This window comes from Lycium barbarum, chromosome 1 (assembly GCF_019175385.1).
Source record: "Lycium barbarum isolate Lr01 chromosome 1, ASM1917538v2, whole genome shotgun sequence".
NCBI classification, from domain to species: domain Eukaryota; kingdom Viridiplantae; phylum Streptophyta; class Magnoliopsida; order Solanales; family Solanaceae; genus Lycium; species Lycium barbarum.
Window position 1 is genome coordinate 102,330,323 of NC_083337.1, and position 10,966 is coordinate 102,341,288.

Below are 10,966 nucleotides of genomic sequence, written 5' to 3' on the forward strand. Positions count from 1 at the left end.
CAGCCAATATATTTGAAGTTTTCAATATTGATTTCGTTCTTGATTTACCCATGTATTTGATAGCATAACCAATGTATTTGAAGTTTCCAATCAAACCCCATGTATTTTATATTAAATCTCATGTATTTGTGTGAGTAACAATTTGCATCACCCATGTATTTTAGCGGTAATGTATTTGAAGTTTTCAATATTGATTTTATTTTGATTTACACATGTATTTGATAGCATAACCAATGTATTTGAAGTTACCAGTCAAACCTCATGTATTTTTATATTAAATCTCATGTATTTGTGTGAGTAACAATTTGCATCACACATGTATTTGATGGATTAATTTGAACAAAATACACAAATATATAGAAAACTTACAATGTATTTTCGTCACTCATGTATTTGAAACTAGATGAACTGATGGAATTAATTAGAACAAAATACACAAAAATATAGAAAAACTTACATAAATACACCACCAACCACAACAATTGGTAGCTATATCATAGAACATACACAAATACATATATTTTTCATCTTCTCAAAACCTTAAAAAACCCTAGACCACCAAAACAATCCTAGCCACAGATCAAATGCAACTCGGTCCAAATTTATGGGCACTGATCCACAACCCAAAAATCTTGGCATTCATAGCTACAACTTGCCCACAATGGGAGATAAGCCCACCACCATAATGAATGATCATTCTAGTAGGAACATCATTCACATAAAAAAGAAAATGGAAAGGTTAATTGTCTTCTTATGTTTAATTTATCCACAAACCAAAAAAAAATTGAGAGAGGAGCGGCCGCCACCCATGGTGGTGGTGGTTGATAGAAGGAAAGAGAGAATTTTTTAGGGATTTGAGAAATGAAATATTTGAAATGGGTAGTGAGTGAGAATAGAGAAAGTCAAAAATTTATGAAAAATGAGAGAGAATGGTAATGTATATTAAGTGATTAATATTATTACCATTAAAAGGGGAATATGGGATTGGGGGTACTAAATTTTAGGTGTATTTGTGCACTAGTAACTGAAAGTTACTGTGTAGCTATATTAGTTAAATTCAAAAAGTATTTAGTTATTATTAGCAATTAAAACAAAAGGTAGTTAATATCACTAATTATGTACTAAAAGTAGATATAACCCATAATTTTTCCTATTTTTTTGCGAAGGCCCAACATGGGTGAGCATGGTGAAGGCCCGGCTATGGGTGAGAATAGTGTTAATGGGTGTGGACAGCCCATTAACTAGATTTCTTTACTTCCTTGCTTGATCATTTGATGTATGGTTTGTAAAATTAAACCTCTACTATTAGTGAAACCCTTATGAACATAGAATTAGGATTAACACTTAGCTAAGTAGGTAACTATTTTAAACAAGCATAAATCTTTTTTTTTTTTTTACAAAATCCCCGCTTATGAAAAGAAAAAGAAAACGTTTCCTTGCTCGGTTTTAAAACGATTTGGGATAAAAAATGGTGAAGATCTGCCAAAATGTAGTCTTAAAACTGGGATAAATGGATTTTTTTTTATTTAGCAATAGAAAGGCATTTCAAACTGATTTCATGAAATGAAGGTGTTTTTGATAAAAATTGGATGATGGCTTTGAAATCTAAATAATCTTTCCAACCAAGTAATAGTCCCTTGTTATAATGTTTTTGCTGAGCCAAGATTGATGATTCATATTGGACCTGGAAGTCCACCAAAATTTGGACCAAAACCATTTGCTTATATTCGAAAGAAGAACGTTCCTGGACTGCATTTTCTTTGAAAAAAACTTGACACATTTCGAACCCATTAGATTTGATAAAACTTGGGCTAAAGACTGGATTTTTATCTTGGGACAGAAGCTAGAAATTGGACTTTGCATAAAAAATGACATTTTGAGGTTTAGCCTCTTTGGGCTATATTGTGACATTTGTGGACCAAATTGCTCAGACTGAAAATGGACTTTGGGCCTGGTTTGAGGCTGGACGGATCTGGTTATGTGGGATATGGTTTGGACATATTGGGCTTCACTATAAATGGACATATTGGGCTTCATTATATATATATATATATATATATATCAAAACAAAACGAGAATATATCCCATATTTTCATAAGTATAAAACCCGTAGTGTCACGACCCAACCCGCCATGACTGGCACCCAACTAAATCCTAGTGGGCGAACCAACACACAAGATCTCTATTCATTTAATCCGGTTTTTATATAAATCAAGCTAAACAATTATTACTCCTTCACGCATCAAATAAACTGAGTAAGTCATGCCATAAAATACTGAACCAAGTGCGGAAGTCTAACTATTACAAATTCCCCAAAATCCGAAAGTCATCGTACAGGACTCTAAGCCAAAACACGTCTAAGAACTGAAATCTGCCTAATAAATATCCATAATGTCTAGAATAAGAAAAGACATCATAAGTAGAAGATCCTCGGGCGGCCTGGCATGAGAAGAAGCTCACCCCAAAATCTGTCAGCAATTATCCTCCACACTAGATGTGAGGACGAGTAGCGGTCTCTATATCAAAATCTGCACTCAAAGAATGCAGCAAAGTAGTATCAGTACAAACACTATGTACCGGTAAGCATCATAGGCCGACTAAGATTAGTATCATGCCTATCTTATGAAATCAATAAAATAAACAAGCCAGTCAATCATACACGAATATCAATACATCACAACAAGTCAACCACAGGCAATCACAACAAATCACCAAATTGCCAAGAATCACAAACACGTCAAACACGACGGAGAATAATTTACCACTATAACCCCACTCGCTGTACACATATGCTATCTGATGTCATAGCTCAGTAGTCATGACCTGCAGGGGACCCATGGTGTCCATGTACCACTCGTTCCGGAACACTCCTCGGACCCGAGCACAGCCTCTGCTCCGGAACGAACCTCGGACGCGGGATATAAGAACAAAACTCTCGTTTTCGGAACTATTCTCTGACCACGAGCCCATAATCTAGGCCACATGTGTGCCTTGTCATACCCTTTACAGAACAGTGTTTCTTACCTTCTCAGTATCCATATTCACCTTATCATTTCATGTCACAATACCCTTAAGAAGACTATATTAACTTCTCATGACAATACAACCACTGCAGATTAAATCACACAAGAATAATGGCATGAAGCTTACACAACATTCAACCATAACCACATAGGAGCTTAACCACACAATATCATGTAATGAATACTAGACATGCTTTTTCCTAATGAAATCACAAACATACATTCAACTAACCAAAGTCTAACTCAAGTAAACCGTAACCTACCTCAAAGCAGTGCTGGAACAATGCAAGTCACTCTGCTACAACCTTTCCTTTCCTCAAAGCCTCATAACGCTCAAAGTCTAGAAATAGAAGGCTCAATGAGTCATAATACTCAATCACAAGTTCCAACGCAAGAATACTCTTCCCTTACCCCATTCCAAGGGGTGGATGATTTTCTAAGTAATAAAAAAACTATTTAGACCCTTAGTAATCATTACTCATCACTTTATAACAACATTCTATCAATATTCCCATTACAAGCAGTTTTCCAATGCAAGATGCCATTTTTATAGAACTCTAGGTCTCCAATCACTTAGTTTATGTCTCTAAATGTTCAATTTATGACGAATAGCAACTAACCAACGCATTTAGATGATAACTAAGCGATAATAACCATAACCCATCAAGTTTAGAAGGTTCATTAATATTCTAGGATTTCTAATTCAACTTCACCATTAATGACCCATGGGGTTGATTACAATAATGAAGGGGAAAGGAATGATAGAATGAAAGCAATGGAACTTACCTCACAAGATTGCCTTGCCGTATCTTGAAAATTCTCTCTAAGTGTTTGTCGGGAAGTGTGTTGGAGTGTTATGAATGAGAAAATAAAACTGAGGCATTTAAAACCCGGCTACTGCCTCCCGTCGACTGCTGCGGCGGTCACTACTCCGCTAAAGCAGTCCCGCTATAGTGGTCCCCAACTTTCCCGCCTGATCGTTATGGCAGTCGGTTCACCGCTATAGCGGTACCGCCATAGCGGTCCGTCTTCCAACACAACGGCCACCAAAGAAATGGATGGCTGCTTGCAGCGGTCGAGGCACCGCTATAACGGTACCGCCGCAACGGTAATCCCGCCGCTGCAGTGGTCCATTGTAGGCCGTGAGGTCAGTTTTCTATCCAGTGTTTTCCCCTATCACCCCACATTTCATCCAAGGCCTCAAAACATAATACAAAACGTGCACACATACAAAAAGATGCCCTACGAATCCACCCGTGGCCTTGTAATTCCCAATGGGGCCTTAAATTTTCATAATGACCGGAAGGGTCATTACACATAGGTACTAAACACATTTCGTTAGGACTAGAATAGTAGCGACTCTACTCGAGAGCGATCCCGGGTGTGTCCTAGTCTGGAAAGAAGTGGGTTGAACACTTGCGCGGATTTTTTCAAAACCAAAACCCCTTATTTATAAGGGGACTTTTTGCTAAAAAAAATTTCTAAAAAACAAAAGGAGATGATGATGTAAACATAAAAATGCTATATTTTTTGCGGAAAACTTTAACACATAAGCAAATAAATAAACCTTATAGTGAAGTTCGTAGGTCAATTGTATTCTACGGATCCTTAATACCAGGGTGCTTAAAACCTTCCCTGGGGGATCACCAGAACCCTTACCTCGAACTCTGGTCCGAAAAGACTTTTTCTCGGTCTGAAAAAATCTTTAAACCCGGTTTTCCTAATTTTCCTTTTGAATAAATTAAGTGGCGACTTTAAAAAACTAAATATCCGATTTAGAGCACCAACAACCTCGTAGTAACTTTTATGCCTTAACCCGCTTAAAAGCGAACCGTAACAGGTAGCAGGGAAGGTTGGAATTGGGGGAGTAGGGGGGTTGGAGGTGCGTGTGGTTAGGGTGTTGGATTGGTATTTCTGTCAAACCAACCACTAAAAAATGTTTTCCACATCCACCCAAACACAAGAAATTAAGTAGGAAAATCACTTGTTTTCCAGGAAATCATTTTTTAGGAAAACATTTTCCATCACACCAAACACACCCCCAATCAGTACTCCCGCTGTCCCAATTTATGTGGCACTTTTCGCTTCCCGAGATTCAAACTGCATGAACTTTGACCAACATTTTAAGGTGTATTGTTTCACCGAATTGATATGAGAAATGTTGCAACTTATAATACTTTTTATATAATTTTTAAATATATAAATTTTAATGTTAAAATATATAGTTAATCTAATCCAATTTAGATTCAAAATTTAGTTAAATTGACTCTCGAAAATCGAAAAGTGCTACATAAATTAAGATACAGGAGTACTATTTTCTCCCTGGTTTTCTGCACCCAAGAGTTGGAGGCAATAATCATTTTTCCCCCTTTATTTATGTACTAATTTTTCTTAGCTAAAATCCAGTCAAATTCTTGCAGTGAAATTACCATAGATGCGTACTAATTTTTGTATTTTCTGACAAGGAATACTTACCCATTTAAAATAACGAAAAAGAAGAAAACTGAAAAAGAAAGAAATAATAGAGGGATTGTATAACAAATAACGCTTTCTTGAACCAATTAGGCGCGCAATATAACTACCCAGAAGGCCAAAGCTATCATCCCTTTACTCTTCAAATCTTTTTCTCTACAACCAAAACTCTCAATTTGCTCCAAGAAAATATGCAGGACCCAAGTTTACCAAAAGATGGTCATGTTGGGAAGACCATCATTGATCCAAACACTAAAGATACTTACTTTCTCAACAAGCAAATTGGTTCTTATGGATGTTGCCATGCTTACAAAGCTCTTTATTCAAGATGTATGGAGAATGGCACACTTGTCCCTTCGGGCCATGAAACTTTGAAGATCATTAACAAGAACTTGCATGAAAGTGAAAGTACCGAGCTTCAACGTCAAGTTCACACAAGTTTTGAGGCAATTGGAGTCGTCGGAATTGGAGTCGATAATTCTTTCGCAACTCAGGATTTGTTATGTGTTTCATTCCCTTATATGTCAAAAGGATCTCTTCATAACATTCTCACCGCTCGTACTCCGAATAATAAAAAGATGCCAAAATATTGCATCGGTATTGTTCTCAGAGAAGCACTTCTTGGTCTGCGATTAATTCATAATACTGAAAGGGTTCATACGACTTTTAATCAGGGAGATATCTTTGTTCATATTGACGATAATGCTACTGACTCTGCCAGAATCTTGATCAAATTAGCATTTGAGGCATTAGTTTATGATCATTCCGAAAACATCAATACTGAAGAAGCCAGTTCGTCCTCTTCGTTTTTGGACGTTAAGGGTATTTCCAAATGGGGTGCTGCACCGGAAGTGTTTGGGAAAGATAATGATACAAGTACACAAAAATCTGATATCTGGCTGTTGGGAATAACAGCACTAGAATTGGCGTATGGGGATTTACCTGTTAGGAATCGTGAAGACTTGAATTGTATAATCACGAAGTTAAGGGAGAAAAAAAGATTGCCAAGATCGCTCGAGAACTTGCTGAAGAAGAAAGGATTATCAAGAGAACATTGGATTCGTATAAACGAAAAGAACAGGTATTTGCGGAGGAGTTTGAGAAGATGATTCTGATTTGCCTTCGTGAGGATCCTATGAAAAAGGCCAACTGCTGATCAATTTTTGAATAATCCATTCTTTAGGTAAAGGGATATGAAAAAGTTTGAGCAATTTCTGTTGAATGGTAAGAATCCAGGGAAGAGGCCAATTGATAATTGAAGACATTAATGCCTTGAGCAGTGGAAGATCAAAAAAGAAATATTAATGTTGAATTGGACATTTGCACCAAAATAATCACTAGTATTAGTAAGAGCAGAAATTTAGGTATATAGTAGTAGTATAATCAGCATATTTTTGGATTAACATTGATGTAAAGTACTACTGAGTTTAGGCATGAAATGCTGTGTTTTTATGAGTTGGGATAATATGAAATTGAGTTTCTGCTGGATTTGTCATCTGATACTTTCTCTGCTTATTTTTTCTACTGCTCCTAGCGTCTTCTAGTGATTTCATTTGGGTAATACGTCTATTCATTCATTTTGAACGCCAAATGAATTCGAGTTTTTTCAAAAGTAAGCGTAAACCAACAAATTTTGCTTTTGAATTGTTTTTGCCGTCTGGTAGCAGTGACCTGCATATATATGATAAAACACTGTTAGAACAGAAGGAGGCTGGAGCACTTCACAACCTGTGTCAAGTCGTACTGTACTGGTTGATTTTAAGGGCCAAAGGCAATTAGTATTATAATTTGTTTTCCCTGTGGCTACTCATCCCTAGTCTGTTGCATCAATCGGTGTCTATTTTGAAGCATTCTGATTAGTTTCCCAACACTTTGAGTGTGAGAGAAGTATGAGACTCATTGAGGGAGTGCTTACAATGAATTTGTTAATGTGTAAATCCTGAGTATGGTGATTTTATTAGGAATCACATACTGTATATTTTAGTCGGGCAACATGGAAATGTCAATTGTATTGAACTAGTATTGTTCACTGTCATCCTGGGTTTATGTTGTCTTGCTTTGGGTTACTGATCCATTTCTTGACAGCAGACGGGGAAAACGGATTTCCAGTTATAGTACACCTTCCTGTTAGGATCTTGCACTTTGATATTTAGAGGTAACAGTCTGGTTATGTCCATTTCAATTAGTATCATCCTTGCATGCATAACAGATATGATCTATATTTCTTGTACAAAGGGCTCCCCAATCTACTCCCAATTTGAATGAATGGATCTCCAGTTCAGTAATTTAGAGGTAGAACAAAAAAAAATCACCCAAATTGGGATGTTTTTGAAAATAAAAGGCTTGCTCCTGATACAAACATCCTATCTATCCAGCTGAACCTAACATCAACATACATTAGGATATGATAAAAACGATTGCTTTGTGTTTTAAAGAATGCATCTGCAAACATCTAGTCTATAATACCCCAGGGCTTGTTTGGTTATTAATCCTTTGATAGCCAATGTCTTTGCAGCATTGAATCCCAATCAAGGCAGCCTTAGCCTTTGCATAGTTGTTTCTACCATTGTCCTGTCTAGCTGTTGTTTCTTTTCTGTCTGTTCCTATCTCTAATGAAGATGGATCAGGTGTTGCAGAAGATATAAAATGATGGCTCATTCGTTCAACGTAGTAAGTGTTACATAATGTATCAGAACCTGAGTAGGAAGGTATCGGTAAACCATCTAGGGATTCAGGTCCAACTGCATTCCTCTCCACTGAGTCCTAGCATGTGTGGTTCACACTATGTATCAAGGCAACTCGCACAATAAACGTCAAAAGTACTTTTCCTTCAATTTAGGAAGCTGTTTCACAACACTTATTAGAAGAAATTTCTGATCGATCAACGGTCAGCTGGTGTCATACTGAAAACTAGCAACTGTTCTAGTTTTACCACTTTGCCCACGAAGTAGTACATCATAGCTGTTACACCTCAAAAAAATTTCCCGTCGTTTGCATCGTAAGTAAAGTAACGTAAGTCAGAGAGGTTATGGAACTCTTATAAGGTTAAGCAAGACCTTTAACAAGTTTTAAGATAGTATCTAAGGGTTTCGGGATCAAACGAAATGAAGGAATTAAGTTTGTCAAAATTTTGGGAAAACTTGGCAGAATTCCGGACAGAATTTTTGGTCTAACTTAAGGGAGGTGTATCTCCTAGAATATGAGGAGTTATGGAATGAATAACCTATGTAAATTGAAGTTCATTGAATCTAGTTTCCAATTCAACAAACCGTTCGTCGATATGACAACGGAGTAGAAAGTTATGGGCGTTTCAAGATCAGCTCTTAGAGGCTTCTCCGCGAACGCGAGCTAAGGCCTCGCGAACGCGAAGGGCAATTATTGAGTCGGTGGAAACCGACCTTCCACCCTATAAATACCAACTCCCACCCATTTACACCTCATTCTTACACCCTTAGAGTTCTAGAAACATCTAGCACACCTCTCCCAACATTCTTTATCATTAAAACCAAGAAATCACAAGGAGTTTATGTAATTTAGGCTCGGGAAGCTTCTGGCAACATCGTATTATCGTGATTATTGCGAAGCAAGGTGAAAGATGGAGGGATCTTGGGTTTGAAACCATCAAGGATCAATTGGAAGTTAATAATGTAACATCCTCTCTTTATATCCATGGAATTACGTTGATTTGGGATTATATTCGTTAAATTATAACATACTTAGTTGAATTGAGCAAAGGACGGAATAATCTGTCACGACCCAACCCCGTGGGCCGCGACTGGCACCCTACTTGGGCACCCAAACGGACATACAAACAAAATAATCATAGCAAAGCTTAACACGGATTTCAAATTCATCATTTTTAAACAGAGTTGAGAATGAATATTTTCTTGCGCGATTGCGTGTACAAAACATCATATCAGAATCAGAAGAGGCGGCGGAATATACCTCGCCGAACATATGCACATATATCAAAAAGCCGGCAAGGCTATCAAATATGTCAAAAGCCGACTAGGCTATCAAATGGAGCAACGGCCCAAAACACATATACAAATGCACGCCGACAAGGCTGCCATAACGAATAGAATCATACAAACACATCGGAACAGAAGTAGGCACACACACCCACAAATACGTCTACAGACCTCTAAACAGACAAACCGAATCATATAGCGGGGACAGGGCCCCGCCGTACCCCTGAACAAATACATATATACATAGCGAACAAATATATACCAAAATGTATGCTCTGAAATGAGAAGAGCACTCCAAATAGCAGAAGGGGATGTCCTAAACTGGTGAATCACCAAACTGTGCGTCTGTACCTGCGGGCATGAAACGCAGCCCCCGAAGAAAGGGGGTCAGTACGAAATATGTACTGAGTATGCAAAGCAGAATATACAGAAAACAAACCTGAGACATAAACGAAACAGAAGTGCCGAACATAAGTGCAAATCCAATCATATCAAAATGTTTAGTTTCAAATATGTAAGTCATGCGTAGGGTACAGAAGAATATGGTCGCCCGCCCGTCGATGGCGCCATAACACAGCATAACACCAGAAAGGTTTCAAATCTCCGTATCCCCGTCACATATCACATCACCGCATAACGCCATACACAGCATACCACCAAATATAAGTGGAACCCGACCCTCTTTTGCGAGTAGCTCGGTGAACCATAAACACAGCATAACTCCGGAGTATAACAAAGTGCGCACGACAACAGAACTGGCCCGGGACTCGGCGAAAGGAATAACAGAATGCACGAATAGAGTCGTGAGTAGTCATATGCATAAAATCATTATCATAAATTCAAACATAAGCAAAATGATCATATTTGAAAATCGAAATAATAGTCCTACTAAATTCTTTCAAAGATTCTCCGGATTTCATAAAGGAAAGTCGCGGGACCCATGGGTGGGTATTTACCCGAGTCGGGCCCGCCTATGGAAAACATACATATCATATGTCATATAGACTTCTACAAAAATATTAGAGTAATCCGAGCATGTTTGTGAAAGATATGGCATTCCAAAAATTACATACTTCTTTAAAGTGAACCCTTTTTATGCAAAATTCGGAAAATGATTATTTCAAAGACATAAGGGTTCATATTTCATCAAATCATACATAAGAGTGCCAAAGAACATATACGGATCATAACATGCTCGGACTTCGGATTTGAAATTTCCTTAAGGCTCTAATTTAGCCTATGTAAAACTATGGCATGCCAAAAAGAAAGGAAGTTGCTTTACATACCTCGTACGCGCTCCAAGATGGCCAATCTAAAGTAAATTCCAATCTATGTCTCGGGCTCCCTAAGGTCTACAAATATGCCAACGAATATCCAATCATTAGCTAAGGGCACTTAAGCCATCCATTCCAAACTAATCATTAAATTCTACGGAAAATTCGGCAGCATTTCCCCTGTAAATAGGCCATCCCGAGAATTTATCTCGCTCAAAATCAACAA

The 10,966-nt window shown here is 37.7% G+C and overlaps 1 protein-coding gene across 1 annotated transcript; it reads left to right on the forward strand.

The window, feature by feature from the left end:
- The first annotated feature begins 5,686 nt into the window (after positions 1–5,686).
- LOC132613084 (serine/threonine-protein kinase BLUS1-like) lies at positions 5,687–6,754 on the forward strand. The gene is made up of 2 exons (XM_060327142.1): positions 5,687–6,576; positions 6,685–6,754. The coding sequence occupies exons 1-2, from the start codon at positions 5,687–5,689 to the stop codon at positions 6,752–6,754; spliced, it is 960 nt and encodes a 319-aa protein (XP_060183125.1).
- Positions 6,755–10,966: the final 4,212 nt, after the last annotated feature.

Bases quoted from the DNA above. Each gene is read 5' to 3' on its own strand.
- LOC132613084 (XM_060327142.1), top strand. From the start codon at position 5,687: ATGCAGGACCCAAGTTTACCAAAAGATGGTCATGTTGGGAAGACCATC. The intron at 6,577-6,684 runs GTATTTGCGGAG...CTTTAGGTAAAG, and splicing joins CGTATAAACGAAAAGAACAG to GGATATGAAAAAGTTTGAGC.